An 18,601-nucleotide genomic window follows, 5' to 3' on the forward strand; every position below is an offset into this window, starting at 1 on the left:
CCTTGAAGTTGAAGGCGTAAGATGCCCATTTTTAAATAAAATAATTTTCTTTTCATGTTGCACAATTCTACTTAGAATTATTTTAAAAAGAAACTTGAGATTATTCACGTACATCACTTTGGAACTTTCCTGAAAGATCCACGTTCTCTTGCTAAGTTTCCAACTTTAATTGTGTCCCTCAAAGCATAGATTACTTAGAATCAGTGTAAGCCTGATGCCCTGTAATTTCTCAGTTACACCTGCAAAACACGGCATAAATATGTAGTGTGCTAAATCATTTCAACACTGCAGTTAAGGACCATTATTCTCCTGGCTTGATAAAAAAATAAAAGAAAATACCAAAAAATAAAAAACAGTTAAGTCTGGAGGTTCTCCAACTATGTCTACACCAGGGGAAATAGGCAAACAAAACACTAAACATCACACTACATGCAAAATAGTGCAAATAAAAGGGAAAAGTCTCACAGGGGAAAAGGGGCTGCAGAATGTATCTCTCTTTGTAAAAAAGTGCTCATGCACCCACAGGACATAAAATAAATACATTCTTTCCCCTCTGACTCACTCGCTTCGCAAAACTCATAAACATGCATGGTAATAAATAAATAAATAAATAAATAAAAATTAGTCCATAAACAGAAGGAACTGCTTCAATGTCAGTGAGTTGGAGTGGGTCTACAGATACAGTCATTTTTAGAAAGCATGAGCAAACCAGTGTCTGATCTCAAAATCCTGTGTATGAAAATGTTTAATCCATTTCATTAAACATATGAACAAACACACATTCCTTTATAAAATTTGCTTATTAACTCTGAGTTTATGCACAGGGACATGACAAAACAGTCACCTTCTGTGAGCAATCGTCAGTCAAATAAAAACTTCCATCAACGGCCACACATGACTACTTTACACTTTTTCATTTTTTTAGCACTAAACCAAAACACAGAAGATAAAAAGCCGAGTACACCCAATGATTCAGGGGTTAGTAGAGACACCTTTGCTTTAATAGGCATAGCTGGTGTGTTTTTACCACTTGACTTCTACTCACACTGCTCATTCCTGCTGGGGACATTAAGGTGCTTAAATTCTGTTTTTAACATGTTGTCGTGCCATTTCTTTAATGATGGAGGACATACATAAAGAACATTAATATTTAAAATTGAATTTCTTAGTATTTCTTTAATTAAATTGCTGTGAATTAAGGAGCAGGTATAAAAATACCATTTGAAAAAGAGCATATTTGTGCTGTGGGAGGGCAAATGCTCCCTGCTCCGCTCCATTCTGATGCATCCACTTGCAGAAGCCTAGATCCATGTATGTCTTAATTCTCCTCGTCTGAGCTGGCATCTGGCTCAAAATTTTAAGTCTGGATAGCTCTAATATTGCTTGCTATTTTTGTTGCACTGGTATTGTTATGTTGGGGGTGCGAGGGGCAATAAGCTACCGGGTGAGTGCGTAAACAGAGAGCTCTCAGCAATGGGGAGGGGAGGGTGGGGCGGGGTTGCTTCATGCCAACAGTCCGCCCACAACTCAGATGGATTTGTCTAAGGAACTCCTGCTACTCTGCAGAAACTATGTCCTAAGATTGACGTGTTTTAATTTTGGCTAAGAACAGTATATTAATAATTATAAGAGCATGAGAACGTTTTTAAAATAGAAAAAAAATATGATTGGAGTGGGACTTTAGGCAATTCTTAGATTTGGATCTGATTTGCAATCAATTAATGACCCAATGGAAAATGGTATGTTGTATTTCATATTTCCTAAAGCTTGCTTTACAGGCAGATTCATGTCTGCACATTATGAGATGTTGTGGCTGACAGAGTGGAGAAAAGAGTGTCTTCTATATCACTAAAACCATTTTCATTGCGGAATTCCTGGCATTCAAAATGGGCCACTAATACTCTGATGATTTAAATTAACTTTAGTAACTTTAGTAACGTGTCCCTGTGGTGTGGGTTCTGGTCCTTGCCCCTGAGCGCTGGGCCTCGTCAAATTTCTAACTGTGGGCGAGCCTGGTCGGGCCATCTTTACAACACTTCTGTTGGACCCCCTCTTCCCCTGGGTGTCCTCCTCCTGGGCGGGGATGGCTGCCCCCTGCCTTGCTCTTTCCTGGACCAACCGTGGGCGGGTCTCCCTTGGGGGGTCCTGACTCGTACCTGGGGTTGGGGTGGGAGGATGCCCAGCACTCCTGGGTGGTGATGGGGTGCTCGTCTGGGGTTGTGGGCGTTCTTCTGGGGCCGGGTCCCGCGTTGGGCCCTCCCGATGCGGCGGGGGGGCTGCTCTCCTGGTTGGGCTGGAGCTTGCACTCTCTGTCCCGCCAATGCCTCCCTGCTCTCTGGCTGTGGGGGCCCATCCGTGGGTGGTGGATGGGATTGCCCGGGGGCCGGTTCTATTTGCTGCCGTGCGGGTGTTGGGGGGTTCTGGCTGCCGCTGCTGTTGCGGTGGGGGTCTTGGGTGGGGATGGCTGTGCACTCTCCCTCCTTCTTTTAACATTCCATTATCCATTTTAGAAAAACATAAACAATCACTTGAGCACAGGTGTTAGCTCACCTTTGCACAAATACCTTGCATGATTGAGTGAAATGTTTCACACTAGTTGGTTTGAATGCACAGGTATACGTGTGAACATTATTTGTATTGTGCACATGATGACATGTGGACATCTTTGGAGCCAACAGGTATGTTTGTGGAATTTGGGTGTGTGTGTGGACAGACCTTCCCCTATAGACTTGTATTACATCTGAACCTCACTGTAATTGTTTTTACCATCCAGCAACTTGTTGCTTTATGCTGCTTCATGGTTTTACCCCCCGTCCCTTCTATATTCACCCTCCCACCCCCCACCCCCCCTAACATCCCTGTTTCTTCTTCCCTCCTTCCAATACAATACCGGTCCAATACAAAAGATTTTCAAATATGATAAAATTGAATAAAGTTTGGCTTCAATTACAAAAGGGGTTTATTCAGACACACCTCTGGTTTGTCAGAAGATTCATAACCCCTGTTGTTAAAGTAAAATATGTCCAACACAAGAGGCCTTTAGCTCTCATCTTTTTGCCCAGCTGTTGGATAGGAGAAGTAAAAAAAACAAACTTAAGTAACTTTATTAAAGGAAAATCTAGAGACTAAAATAACATAAAGCAAGTAATGTAAGGAGCAGCATCTGCACGTTCTACTTGGGTCTTCACTCTTACAGACATAACAGAGTCCTCTACTTTACATCTACTCTGGTGTATATCTGACTACCGTTTACTGGTAATTACTGTCATTAGTATGTGAGAGAGAAATACCGAGGAAAAGCAATGTAGGAAGAGTCACTTATTGATTATTCAAAGAATGTTATTTGTTGGTAGCATTTCATTCATCATTACACAAAGCTTGTGTGTCGGTAAACTGGCCGTCAACAGAGTTAATGATATGTCAGCTGAAGTATGGACAGCTGAAATAGCACAAAGAAGTCTCTATGACTGCAAACGACGTGCTTGTTAAACATTAAACTTTTATTTTTTATTTTTTAATCCAATGAGAATACCTATGCTCAAAACACATAACAGGGACATGTTTTATGATTGTTAAAGGTGCATTTTAAGATGTTACTTAATGTTTAGTACCTTCAGTGTTTGTGTAATGGACACGTGAGCCTAGCTATGATACATGTGTGAAGACAAACTGAGAGTGCGGCCTTCAAAAGATACAATGATACAATGAGCACAGTCCATCACAGGTGTGATGGACAGTGCTCATTGTATCATTGTATCTCCCTTTAAAATGCAGCCACTCAGGGAGCACAAGTGTGTCTTAGAGTTCTCTTGTGGCTCGCGTTGCCAGCTTAAGGGACATCATAATAATAGAACATATTGGCATGCATGTGGTAAATGTATCGTGAAGTGTTTGCGCTGACGCACGGGTGACACTGCCCTTACTCCACACTCTAGTTGTTAGTAAGGTGTTTATGCCTCATTTCCACTGAGTGGTATGGTACGGTAAAGTCCAGATCCATCTAGTATTTTGAGCATTTCCGTTATAAAATTTTCAGATCAAGCCAAACCAAGCTAAACCATTTTTGGTCCCTGTTGGTTGCATCTCCATAGTAAAATGTAATGGATCGGTTAGGGTGGAGTTACTGTTGAAACCCAGTGATTGGCTAAAGGTCATTGCAACAAAAGAAATTTCCAAGAAAGTGGCTGTATTCCTCTTTGCCACCCATAATCTTTTCTCAAACAACGTTAAATACTTCGTGTATACCAAGTCCCCTAAGCCAAAAGGAAAAAAAAAAGATCTGCTGGACGATCTCCATTGTTGTTATAAGCTTCACCCCGCACGTGCCGTGACGGTTCAACTTAGAGTGGAAATGCTGACCTGAATTGTCTGGACCATTCTAAACCGGCCGGACCGCTCAGTTGAAAAAAAGCACTACAGGGTCCCTTCCACTGTGCGCAAAATTTAGAGGGTGTCGAAAAATGGAAAAATCGTTACAATGTGAATGCAACTCACGTACTTCCCCCTTCCTTGAGCAGTCTACGACTTTGATGTTGAGGGCCACTTACGTGCCTGATACAGGTTTGCTCATTATTTGCCCACAGACAGACCATGTTGGAACAAAGGTTTAAGAGCAGATAACAGCATTTCTCTGATTTCTTTGGTAACATTTCTTTACATATGTATTATGATTGGTGACTTTCGGATTTTGCTTCTGTATTGATTGCAGATATAGTCGCCTCAACGTCAACACACATTGTAGAATCAAACAGGACTTAATTTATTTCAATAGAAGAAAGTTATGGACATAATTGTAATAATTTAATTCAAAGTACCAATAAGACTATTTTTGGCATTGCTCCAGAAATAAATAAATCTTTGGTTTGATTTCATTATTTGGTTGCTAAGTAATATAATTCAACTGGGATTTTGTTTCTGTCCAAAGAAAAAAAAAACAAGAAAAAAAACAAGAAAATTATAAAGGAGATGTTGCATAAATATGTTTATACTAATAAAATGAGATACATATATTAAAAAATGTCTAAAAATTGTTGCCAGGCAGATTTATCGAAACAAAGCTGCAACAAATGTATCATAAAAGTTTCAATCTTGTACTTCGCATGAAAATAATTTCGATCTAATTATTTTTTTCATTGACCACACAATAAATGCTTCATATAAGCAATCTTTAATCCCCCCCCCAAAAAAGAACAACAAAACTTGATTAAAAATGCTTCAAAGATGAACATAAACAAGCTGAGACAGAGAGAAAAAAAAAAACAAAAAAAAAAAAACACATTTACAAGGAGATTAGCCAGACGAGGCAAGTGCTATCGCTTAAATCTGAATATTCCATAGGTCCTTACTTTTAGAGGGCACACGGAGGTTGGACATAACGACCACCAAAGAGTCTGCCTGGACCCTGAGGATGTAACTGGTCACATTTTCATAATCCAAAGGCTTGGCTGTTGAGATGACACCTGTACGGTTGTTTACTTTAAAGTGACCTGAAATGATAAAACAAAAAAAGATTTATATAAAAATTCTTCTATATACATAGAGATCTTTATTTCCCCAAATATTAAAACATCATTTAACAAAAACAAATATCAGCAGTGTTTTGGGAAATGACACATCTTGGTTACCAGTTACATAATTTGATATGTTATATTTTATAACTTCCTATATTGTTGCGATCTTTAACTCATACCTAGTTCATTTCCTCCTACAATAGAGTAGAAGATGGTTTGGTTGATAGCAGCAGCAAAAATAGTCCCTACTGGAGTACCAATTGGAGCCAGCTCTCTGACCGGGGAAAACCTGAAAAGACATTTTAACAGAAATCTTGAGGTAAACAGCATGGTCCAACAGAGTGTGCAAAATCCCTGCATCACTGTAAAAAGAGAGTTGGGAAGGTAACTTATAAAAATTATTTCAAATAATAATTTGAAGGAAAGTAACTCAAAGGTCAGAGAAATATCAAATGCCCAAGAATAGAGTATCTAAAGGATAAATATATTTTTTGAAAATATCTTAAAACAAATTGAAGGGAACAGAGAGAACTAGTATCCTATTAAAATGCATTTGCATCTAATACAGAAAGATTTTTGGTTTTTTTTACAAACAAAACTACATGTAAGAAGAGGTTAGGAGAGAGGACAGCTATTGTTTTACAAATAACATGGAATCATTGCATTATTATTATTTATCAGAACAGGGTTTTGAAGAATTGGCTTTCAACAGAAGAGACATATATCAAATGTCTGGCCTTAACACACAGAGGTGGTAGGGTGATCATCTGGGCTCGTTCTACTGCCACCTTGCCATCACAAAAAAACGTGTCTACTAACAGAAGCTTTATTAGTGGGTAGTCAAATCCAAGATGAGACAATAGTTGGTGTGGACTTTGATGAATGCTTAAACAGCTAGCTAATACTGTACCTTAAAATACTTTAGAATGCTTTACTTTGTTCAGAAATGCTATTTATGGAGTAACTTTGGAGACTTTGCTGCAAAAACACTAAGCCATTTTCTCTAATATGGTGGAATCTAAGTCTAAATCCTCCAATAAATAACAGAGATTTCTGAACAAAACTTAAGGGTAAATCCTGCAGGGTAAACTGATATGCACCATGAGATCGAAGCATGAAAATGTTTGGAATAAAATCTCAAAAAGAATCTTTAGATTTATAAAACAGATTGTCTGAATTTTATATTGTGTAATTAAAAAGTAACAAAGATTTTCTAAATAAATGCTGCATATTTACAGTAACTAAAGTATTTCTTTCAAAAGTAATGCTAATGTTTTTTTTCTTAAGAAGTCACAAACTGGCATGTCATGCCAATCAAGAGCAAATGTTGACTAATATCTGACAGATTGAGTGTGATTGTTGCCAGTCTCCATGGAAATTACCTCTAAAAATAGAGGGGAACCCCATGGTGGTGTGTTGTTAGGGTGAAAATGTCATTTCTATATGACACCCTTTTAAGATACTGTGCCTGCTTATCTGCTCATCTCTGCATGTGAGACTCACTTCATTGTGCATGCACGGTGGTAAGCATTCTATTACAGTTTTCATTCAGTGTTTGACCACAATTCGCAGCAGCAGCAGCAGCAGTGGACTGGGTGTTTCTGGATGGTGGGAGCAACAGTTTCAACCATTTTCTGACAGCCTGATTCTATCATGCAGTCAATGTCACAGGCTATCTTTGGAAGTAGACAGTGTCTTGGCAGACTGAGCTACACACAAGAAGTGGAAGCATTTTATCAGCTTTCCATGCTTATCAGATATTATTCAATATTTTATTTCCTTTCAATTCTTCACTGACCCCCAATTTGGATTAATATGGATAGTAAATGAACACAAACTTGACCCATGAGGGCCTTTCTGTAATTACTTATTTCAGAAAGTAATATTTCTTTTTAGAGAACGGGAGATGAAGGATATATAAAAAAAAAAGAAATCTGCCTTAGACTTTATCTAATGGTTTCCATTTGTACGTAAACGTGCTACTGATATACATTCTTCTCTTGCAGTTTAAAAGGTCAGCAAATGCAAGAAATGACCATTATACATTCTCGACCATAGCAGAATCTTTAAAAACATGTTCTCGAAAGGGATTAAAAGTACATGTCTTATCAACCGCTTGATCTACACTGGAAATCAACAACCTCCAAGGACATTTTCGATTGAAAGAAAATCTGGAGTGTTGCAGCAATTCTGTTTCCCAGAGGATGAAACAGAAAACCATCCAAACAGATAAACACAGAAATGGTAGCTGTAATGAAACAAGTAAACTGTGTATGCTTCATAAAAAAAAATACAATAAACTGTGCCATTATAACACATAAATCATTTTTTTATTTTTTTTAGAATCCTGTGACTTGTGCTCAGTTGTCTGCAGGTGAACAGTTGGGCTGTCATGAAATAATTGGTGTCTCTGCGCCATTCAGGATCTTGAGTCAACATGGAACTCTCTTAAGGGAACCCGGTTTATTTATATGACCCTCAGATAAGAAGATTTCCTATTTGTCTCAGAAACATGATGACAGTTAAACAATAATTCAAATGAGGAGGTTGAACACGGTACAAAATTTGATTCGAAATTGCCCAAGAAACAAAAATCCTACAAGGCAATAGAAAAGTTTTGTCCTTATTTAACAGGATCAGTGTTTTGTTAACATATGGCATTAATGGCTAAGCAGGTTAGTTTAAAATTAACCCTGGAAAATGATTTATGCATTCACTTCTTGGAAGTGCTTTATTTTTGTCTCAGTGAGCGATCTTAATGAAGTTGTAAGTGATAGTATTTACCTCAAATTGATAAAAAACCATAAAGACATTGTGCAGAAAATACTTGCACTGCCAACAGTGCCTTCAGCTGTCCTGAAAAATCCCTAAGACCCACTATTCAATGTGGAAACATCTGTCATGGGCAACATTGGGAAAGCTTGGAGCTAGAGTTTGTACTTTATCTGTCTTTGCTTTCCATGTGTTTGCTGCTACCAGAAAATGACAAATCTCCTAGGTGAGTGGAGTCTGAATTAAGATGAAGCAAAAGCAAGCGTCATTTATGAAAAAAGTTAACACGAATAACAGGACAGTTCAGAACCCGTTCAAAGCATAAGAATTCCCACATTGACCAGCGTGTCATTTCTCCTTGTAAAGCAATCTGCTCGAGACACGTTTTTAATATGCACACACGATATAATAGACTCTGCTGTTAAGAGCGAGCTACAGGTGTGATGATCAGAGGGAGAGCTGACTTGTTATCATGTCATTTCAAAGTGATTCTGCCTTAGGGTTGTAAACAGCAGAGCAATTCCTTAGTATGTGTGAAGGGGCTGGAGAGGGCCAGATTAGAAAAAAAAAAAAAAACATGTATCTGCATGTAGACGGAGACACTCACATTAAGAGTGAAAGACACTGATCATTAGGTAAATGGAGTGGGGGGGGGGAAACTGAAACAATAACTACAGAAATGACTGACTAACCACTTGAGAAAACAGCCTTTTATACTTTTGATGACTAACAGCAGGAGCTATGAGCCGACTAGCATTAAGATTGGAAAAGATCTGTGAATGTAAGGATGCTTTGTCTTCGGAAGTCAAGTGGTAGAAAATTCAATGATTCAGTTAAGCATAATGAAATTCAATGTACTGCTGTGCAGGGCAAAAGAAACTTCTGAATTCGGATGAAAGAAAAATCCTATCAAAAGTGGGAGTACGAGTGCCTTACAGACAAAAGGAAGGATGCCAGCACCTATATAGAAAGCAAAGAGCCCTCTTGTCAACTTGTGACTGTGAATGACACACTACTGAGAGGCGAGGGCTGCTCACAGGTATCAGCAGCACTCTGCCCCTGGGCCAGCAGTGGAGTGATGCTCACCAGACAAGGCAGGGGCGGACAAATCGTGTTCTGCACCACAGGAGGTCGCTGCTTTGGTCTCTATCATTTCCATCTTCTATCTTCTCTTCTCTTCTTTATTTTTAGGAATAGCGAGAACACTAAGGTTTAGCTCCTGGCGATGTAGATGCTTGAAAAGGGCCTTGGTTCATAGTCTTCCCATTGTTTGAAAATTTCTTCATCAAGGTTTTAACATCTTCCCATCCAAGTGTGAGTCACTTAAATGTAACCCAATCAATAACAGGAACAAACAAGGACTGTTAAATGACTGAAAATAGAAACTTTCGATACAACTGCAGGACTATTCTAACAAACAGTTATTATTAGTGTTTTGATTGTACAGTTAGTTTTTAATTATACATCAGTTGACTTTAATAAGTATTGAGTAAAGTACAGTATGCCCTTAGGGTTCATGGGACTTTCATTTCTCCATCAGAAGCTTAAAATGATTTTAATTTCTGAACTTTAGGGTGTCAATGAATGGTCTATATTCAAACTCATGTCATACAGTTATTGTTTCTAATCATGAAAATGTTCAATATTGTAAGACAAACATGTAAACATATTGGAAAATCAATAATTTTCATGAAAGGAACAAATGAATGAATGAATGAATGAATGAATGAATATATACTGTATAAGGGTCAGAGATAAGTCTGTCAGTCAGTCAGACTTTATTAATATGCGTTCACAGAACTTCCAACATGCTAGAGCATGCTACACCTCAGCCACGTTAGCGTTTTCACAATAGCTGCAACTCTCAACCTTATTGGCAACTAGTAAAAAAACAAAAAAAAAAAACCTGATACCACCAAAACAAAACTCCCAAGCTGATACATGTTGGCAACATTAGTGCACACAAAATAACACCAGATCAACTTAGCAACTCATAAAAAAACAGACTGGCATTTGACAGAGTGTTGTGTATCTCTCAAAATTACTAACTATTTTTATTAAGCACAACCATAATGAAAATGCAAGAGGCAGTGTTTTTCTGTTTGTTTTTAAATTAAGGCTTTTAAGTGTGTCTCATAGTGTGGAAAATACAGTACATTTCTACTATATAGAATATATGGTCCAGTTACACCACAGCATGAATGGGGAGTTGCACTGAGCAGAACTTACCCCCCCCCCCCCCCCCCTCCAAAAAAATAAATAAATAAATAAATGCAGGGTATTTATATAAAACAACAATCATCAGTGACCCCAGTAACTCCTGCAATGCCGTTTTCTCTGCTGCCTTCATGAAGATGCTTTTACTGCCTGAAGAGTAAAACTGGAAGGGTGTTTGTAGTGGGACTCCTTTCCTGAGGTCACCTGCATCCTCAAGATGGACCATTAAAGATTCCTCAAACACTGCTCCTCTTCTACACCCACTCTCATTGATCCACTCTGCACAATTTAAATTGCTGTTTTTAACTGTTAACTTATTTTGTGTTTTGGAGTTTTGTTGTTGTATTTTTATGTTTTTACATATTTTTTTACTGTGAGGCGACCTTGAGTGTCCAGAAAGGCGCCATATAAATAAAATGTATTATTATTATTATTATAACTTCTTTTTTAAGCAACATACTGTACAACACTTGGCATAAAAAAGGGAATGCATTCAGAGGCTTTGTTTCTTATTTATTTATCACTACGACCGCTTTCTACTGTGTGTGTTTTCTTGTCAGTACTATTGTACATGTTTGTTAAGAAACTGTATTATATACAGAGGTGAACTTCCTTATGGTTGTCAGATATTCCAAATGCCAAAAAACTGGTTTGTGGTTTGCTTATCCCTAAACTTTTAAAGTTCTCAAAATGCATTGATTCAAGAGGAACCCTGACCCTAACCATGTAGCACATCCAGCTGAAGATCCACCCACACGCCCCTCCTTGCTGGAGCTGCTGCTGGAGGGAACACATGACTCAGTAAGTCAACTTTCCTACTGACTCTGGTCCTTGCTCCTGATTGACAGCTGTTTTACTTTTGATTATTTGCTATAAACATAAATCAGAAATGAAAATTGCACTGGCAAAATCCTTTTTTCCCTTCCCGTGACAAGTTTTTTTTTTTTTTTATTGGTTTCCTTTCTGTCCTCACTGTTCCCATTTCACTGATGTTAAACTAGCTTACAGTCATTTTGTGGTGATCATAAAAAATGTTCACTTGTAACCATTGACTGTATATGAGAACTGGACTGAGTTGAGTATGTCGACACCCATAAAAATGACTAACTTCCGGGTCCAAACAAATAACATGAATTCAGTCGCCATTTTTTTTTAATGATATGAATTCTGCCATGCTGGAGCCAGACGTCTAGTAAACCGCGATTGGTCCGAATCAAAGTCATCTTTTCTATGGCAACCACTCTCGCCAATAACGAATGAGCTTGTTAGAAGTCCAAACCCGACACCACTCAAAAACAAGCTCGGTAAAGTCAATCGAATGTTTCAAATGTTCAATGTGGGGGGCAGCAGGCACCACATACTTTTATCTGATTGGACAGTTTATAATTGAATAACTTGCAATAAAAAGAAAATATAATGAAAAATAATACGAATAGTGCAAACATGTTAAAAAAAGGTAGCACAGCAAGAATGGTTACTCTAACAAATATAATGACTGAGGAATAGCTGATTATTTCTCAATAGAAGTCTATGGGATTTTGGCATCTTGTAACCAGCAGGCACTTCCTATTTTGGTCACTCAGTCCAGTTCTCTATGCAGCCAATGCTTATTATCAAATAAATCTGACTGTTTTAGTATACATGATTTGAAATTGTAATTCACAATTGGCCTTCTTCATATGTTTATTGCAGCTTGTATCTGATTAATAGCTTTAAGATTATTTTTGTTTTTAGGATTTTAACTCAAAATTCCATTTTGGGACAACAGAAGAAGCTAGCAGAATCTAATAAAGAAAAAAAAAAAAAAAGAGTCGACCAATAACCAAAATTCCTATTCTGCACATTAACATCACGGTAATACATACGCACAGAAGTCAGCGTGAGACTTTGAAGGTAAACCATGCTTCCCATCTTTGCTGATCTCTGCGTTGACCTTTGTCTGATATTTGGGATGTGTACGATGATTTTGACTGTGTGTCTGTCAGACAGCCAAGTGATGCCTGCCTATTTAGCAGACGATTGAAAGGTCAGCACGCCTCCAGCGTTTACAGGTTTAAGGCTCACTGCTGCAGATTCAGACCGGCGGCTTAAAATCAATATTGCCCCTCAGGGGCATGAAGGAGCTCCAAACCTTACATTTTTGAATCTGTGGAGGAATGAACCAATCACAGGAAAGAATTATATACTGATGGGTAGATAAAAATAGAGAGGTTACTTTTTTATAATGTGGGTTTGCAGGGAGGCATGATGCCATTGTGTGGGAGCGTTCACTGTGCCGTTTAAAGCATAGATAAGGAGGCTTTGTGCAGTTCTATCAATGCATTTTCATTTGGCATTACATCAGTTGCATGAAATATGCCACTAGAAGAGATGTATGCCATGAAAGCATGACATCTGCCTAATTATGTGAAAATTACAACCATGTCTGGATTGAAGAGGTGACTGGTTTTTACTAAAAACGCCACTGAGTGAAATGCAATTCCTTTAAAGAGGGGATAGATAGTTTTGAGGAATACATTTTTTTTTAATTTCATGTGTAATTTATTGCCTAATGATTTGTAGCTAATGGGAGGATTGCTATTTAAGAGAATCCAAGTGTTGAGGTTATTTATTTTTATTTTCCAAACTGCTTTGAGTAATGAAAATCCATCACTGTAGTCTCTGTACATCAACAGAAAGTTTATGCATGTAGTCTTGTTTTTATCTCTTAATATGTTTTTAATGAAGATATATAAAACAATGTGGAAAGAGCAAATTTGAAAAGAACTTTTGTTTTTTTGACTCAAAATTTAAGTCATTTGTGGCAAAAGAAAAGACCTTTTTAGTGCAAAAGAGAACACATGGCCCCTTTTTTTTATAATTTATAAACCTTTTTAGAAAAAAAGAACTTCGGTTTTGTCAGGATATTTTATAAAGACAATTTTTACACCCTTTAGGAGAAATCAACTACAAAATAAAGTGAAGGAATTGCACAGCAAAGGCAACATGACAAAAAAGGAAGAAACACAAGCTCAAGGAAAAAACTCAGGGGAGGTGGGAGGCTTTGCTGTGAGAGAGTGAAAAGAGGAGGAAGAACGTCAAATGACACACTTAGAATCAGTGAGGCAAAAGTCTCAAGCGATTTAGAGTAGATTTAGAAGAGGAAGTGCTGTGGGGAGATACTGTAACCAGCACAGCAAACTGCTCAGGTCGAAGGTTCATAACAACAGGCCAGAGAAATCATCTCAGTACAATAAAGAGGCGGGGGAGCTGGGCTGGGTCATATAATTGTGCCGTGTTAGATTGCAGTCTACTCCTCCATCTCCAAGCACAGCTATAGAGAAAAAAAATAAATATTCATTTCCTTTTGCTTTTGCCAGGCACTTAAATCTTCCCCAAAGGGTTGTGCCTGTGCTTTCCATGTAAAACAGACTTCCAGTTCAGCTAAACTATAAAAAAAGGGCTTCATATGTTCTTTATCACTGCAAAACCAAAATATTATAATTTTATGCATATGACACGAAACCAACAAACATGTCATATTCAGTGTAAATTCTATGCGCATGTTCTTTTCTCTCAACGGAATTCATTTTCTGAATGATCAGGAAACATTTACAGTTACAATCAGTTATATTTTGTGCCATTTAATGAAGGGACTGCAGTGCTCCCAGAAATTATTCATACTTTTGGGGTAAGAGTAATGTTTCTCACATTGTGTACTAATACACTAAACCATAAGGAGCCTTTGTGGTTAGGGAACGTTGCAGTACACATCACATCACAATCCATCTGCAACTCTTGGTTTGTTGTGCCTTCGTCCCGGATGCAGTTTGACCTAACATTTGTTAAAGCTAGTCTAGTTGACGTCCACAATCAGGCTACTTCACAAATGAGGGAAGATTTTACAAACAGCCACATACTCTGGACTGTATGATTGACAGTCTCTAAATAACATCCTGTTTTTCTTTCAGTTTCATTTGTATTAATAATAATACAATTCGCTGATTTTTGTAGTTTTTTGTCTTTAACTTTTGAAATGACAACTCTTATCCTTTCTAATAGTTGCACAACAACAACAATAATAATAATAATAATAATAATAATAATAATAATAATAATAATAGAAATAACAGCAGTTTTCATCATCACACCAACATTATTAGCTAAAAAAGGTTTGATATCATCATCAGTTTTCACCACTATTGTTTTACATATATTAATGCAGTATGTATTAAAAAAAATATATGTTTGTATGGAGAATTGATCTGTTTAACCCAAAAGAATAATCTTTAAGCTACAAACTAGACATTTTGAATTTGTCATTTTCATTAAGAAACATTCTGTGTTATAAAGTAAATATATAAAGTTGTAAAGTTTTAAATGATCAGATAAAAACAATTGTTTTTCAGGAAACAAATCTGTGTCTTGAGGTAAGGAAAGGTAAGATGAGGTTTATGTGACTGGAGACAAAGCTGAAAAACTCCTATAGTGGGGCAAAAAAGTATTTCGTCAGCCACCAATTGTGCAAGTTCTCCCACTTAAAAAAATGAGAGATACCTGTAAATTTCATTATAGGTATACCTCAACTATGAGAAACAAAAATTCACACTGTCTGATTTTTAAAGAATGCATTTGCAAATTATGCTGAAAAATAAATATCTGGTCACCTACAATTAAGCAAGATTTCTGGCTCTCACTGCCTGTAACTTCTTCTGTAAGAGGATCTTCCACTCGTTAGCTGTATTAATGGCACCTGTTTGAACTCATTATCTATATAAAAGACACCTGTCCTTCAAACAGTCACACTCATTCTGAAGAACAATCAAACGTAACAAAGGCTGCCATCAATAACACACTTCTTTAACAACCAGGCAATGAGATTTTCTTTTCTAATTTTGTCTCTCCTGGTTCAGAGATGATGAAAATTACTCATTTATTTTAAGTGGGAGAAGGGAGTACTTGAACAATAAGTGAATTACCTAATTCTTTGTTGCTCCAATGTATTTTATGTATTGCTTATGTCTCATTCAAGTAACATTATTGATATGATGGTACTAAAAGGTCACACTTTTTTTTTTAAGCCAGGTAAGGCCAAAAATGAATGGGATATTATGATGTGCAACAATTAAAAAAAGCACAGTGGTGTGTACGCACACCACTAAACCCAAACATCGCTCAGCCAGGAAAAAAGCAGTTTCCAATGTACTGTTATAGCAGTAATTGCAAGGGACCTTTGTTTTAGCCAAAATTGATTGGGAGCCGCTTATTTAACCATGACAGATAGAGGGGTACAACCATAAGGCTGGACAACAAATCATCAAGTCAGCCAAAACCCTGCAGAATTGTCTTAACTGCTTGCTTTGGGGCTGTGGACTCAGCTTACCTAACTGCTGCTGTAACTAACTGCTCCAAAAAAGGCAGTTGAAACATTGTGATTTGTGTTCAGAAGGGCAGAGGACAATGTTGAGCGATACAGAAGGAAGGGTTGAGGACACAGATCATCACAGAACAAGCAAATTGGAGACCTTTCATTGAAAAGAGGCTTCTCCAGCAGGAGTAACTTGAGCACCTGGCTAATACTTTCATGCCTTGTAGTTTAGAGTAGAATGGCAACTGTGATCCTCAAAGCGATCAGCTTTGTCAGTGTAACAACAGGGGTTGGCAGAAATGGTGCAGTTACAGGTCCTAAATTAGAATCATTGAGCCGTTATGCCATTTATATTTGTACTTTGCACTTGTATTTCTCTAAAAGCCAAATATTAGTTGAGACTGATAAACTGGCACTGCTTTCTGAATGGGTAACAGTGTTAAATGAGAAGAAATTGCCATTTGACTTGAGTTTCAAGGCACATGAAATCACATCCTCTGAAGAGATTAATATGGCAAAGTGAGTCATTTAGGCTGGCAACTTGTAGAGCTTGATGCAGAAACTCACAACCAGTTAAATTATATTCTGATGTGCTTACAGCACATTAGATCTAACTAGACTAACATCCTATTAGGCAAATCTTTTTGAGATTAAGCTTTGAGCAGCTGCCCCTAACTCCAGACTTTGCAGCTGCTTTGTGACTCCTACTGTGATTTTTGTGGTAAGTCAAAAATCATAAATACTTCATGGATTGATGAAACTGTGTGTGAGGTGGTTTGACTCTGTGATGTCCCAGGGACCTTAGCTACTGCCCAAAAACACGATAACGGAGTTTTTAAAACTGTTTGAAAAGAAGTGAGGGACAAATACAAGACTGCTTCAGGAAGGCTTTCAAAGCCTTGACTTTCGCAGGAAAGAACTTTTTTTTTTTTTTTTATTAGTATTTTTTTAAACCACTCAGAAACAAAACTTGACTGAATAGATTATAGAACCACCTTCAGCAGCAATATCTTGAGGTACTTGGGTTTTGTTTCAGATTATCAGACTCCAATGCTGTTGTAAAGTAATTTTTGTTGATTTACCTTGACAAAACCTTTTCAGTTCTTTGTTTCTGGGCACTGTTTTATTAGTACATCCCTAGGTGTCATGTCAGCATCTCAATAAAGTGAGCCTGGACTGGGAAAGTCAAACATTGTTTTTTTTTTTTACATTCTGTTATTGATTTAATAGTAATTTCTTGTCCTTTATAATTGATAAAATGGCTACAAGGACCCCAGGAAAAACAGCCAAGAAATTACCAAAGCTCATCACCCTTTCACCCATTTACTTGATAATTGTGTGGATTGGATGGTACAATATGTAAAGTGCAATTTATGGCAACTTAAGAACCCTTTTCACAGCCAAAAGCTGGAAAACAGAATTATTTAATTCCTAAATTTGTGGTGACCGCTGCTTCTCATTGATGATGTCTTAACATAAAAAAAATACTGCTTCACTGAAAATGTTCATATTCATTTATGAACAATTTTTCTGCCTTGTGGTGCAATCACTGAACAAAGATGCCAATAGCTGCTTAACCATGAATGCCAAAATAAGACAACTAATGACAAGGGGCTACATATCATGCAGTTTATCAAACAAGTTAGCTTTCTTTTTAAAATTGTATGTTCCACTTTCATATTTTTCTTTCTGTCATGAATAATCTGAAGCAAAGTGATAAATAAAAAAGTTCCTATTCTAATTAACCACAGCAGATTGAAGGAGCAGTCAGTTTTCAGCTGACTAATAAGTCTTGGAAAAACACAAATCGTGAAAATAAAATAATAGCTAAATACTCCATATTTGGTGCTGTGTGGATTTTATCATTCCTAAACCAGTACTTTACAATATGTTGTCTGAAACATATTTATCTATGCCAAGAAGAATGTGAGGTTGCAGAGTCGAAACTATGACAAGAAATTTTCATTTTTACAATGTCCACAGAGATGCTTGTCAGTAAGAACAAATGCACACCTTTAGAGGCATTTTAGGTCAACCATAGTAAAGTATACAGGGAAAAAAACCTATACAAAAACCTTGTGTTTACGAGTTTGATAACACTTACAATCTGTATGCGTGTATAAATGGGACGAAAGAGTAAAAACATTCTTGGTAAAAAAAACTGGGAGATAAAGTAAGGTTGCATTTTTAATTGCTGATTAGCTAATGGGGCACTCAGGTGGCCCGCACAAAATTTTAAAATCATAAATGGTCAAATAACCCGTACAGCATACATGCACTTTTTTTTTCTACAGGCATGCTGCGAGAAATTGGGTGTGGCATAAGTTCACCAAACGACAGCACCACCCATACCTCATAAGTGTGTGCAACTTATATTTTCCTTACAAATGCTTCAAAATGTGTTTACCACACGCACGACAATGGTACATTCTATTTCCACGACGTCCCTTAAGGTGGATCTTAGAGCCTCAAAGGATTTGCAAGACACACTTGTGCTCCCCTAAATTTGCAGTCACTCCTCTTTACAACTCTCCAAAGGCCTGAACAACCCAAAAACCTGCAGCATCCACATGGGTACATCCCCTGTAGGGCTCCATGGTTTTAGCTATCTCAAATCTAAGCACAACTGCAAGGTCCTTAGCCCATTAAAACCCAGACCAATTTTTTCTTTTTAATGAAATTATGTGTTTAGTACCACAAACCAACTGGACCACATGATCAATTTCAGATTTTTTTTTTTCTGTTAAACTGATGT

The 18,601-nt window shown here is 37.4% G+C and overlaps 1 protein-coding gene across 7 annotated transcripts in view; it reads right to left on the reverse strand.

The window, feature by feature from the left end:
- Positions 1-18,601, reverse strand: part of LOC101173247 (protocadherin-15) — a 233,982-nt gene that overhangs the window by 37,848 nt on the left and 177,533 nt on the right. For all 7 annotated transcript variants that reach the window (XM_078931825.1, XM_078931824.1, XM_078931821.1 and 4 more), the window contains 2 exons: positions 5,690-5,799; positions 5,346-5,486 (listed from right to left, as the gene is read on the reverse strand). In XM_078931825.1, coding sequence (XP_078787951.1) covers positions 5,346-5,486; positions 5,690-5,799 — 251 coding nt within the window. The remainder of the gene's footprint in view (positions 1-5,345; positions 5,487-5,689; positions 5,800-18,601) is intronic.

Source organism: Oryzias latipes, chromosome 15, assembly GCF_053564925.1.
Source record: "Oryzias latipes strain Hd-rR chromosome 15, Olatipes_Hd-rR_3.1".
NCBI classification, from domain to species: domain Eukaryota; kingdom Metazoa; phylum Chordata; class Actinopteri; order Beloniformes; family Adrianichthyidae; genus Oryzias; species Oryzias latipes.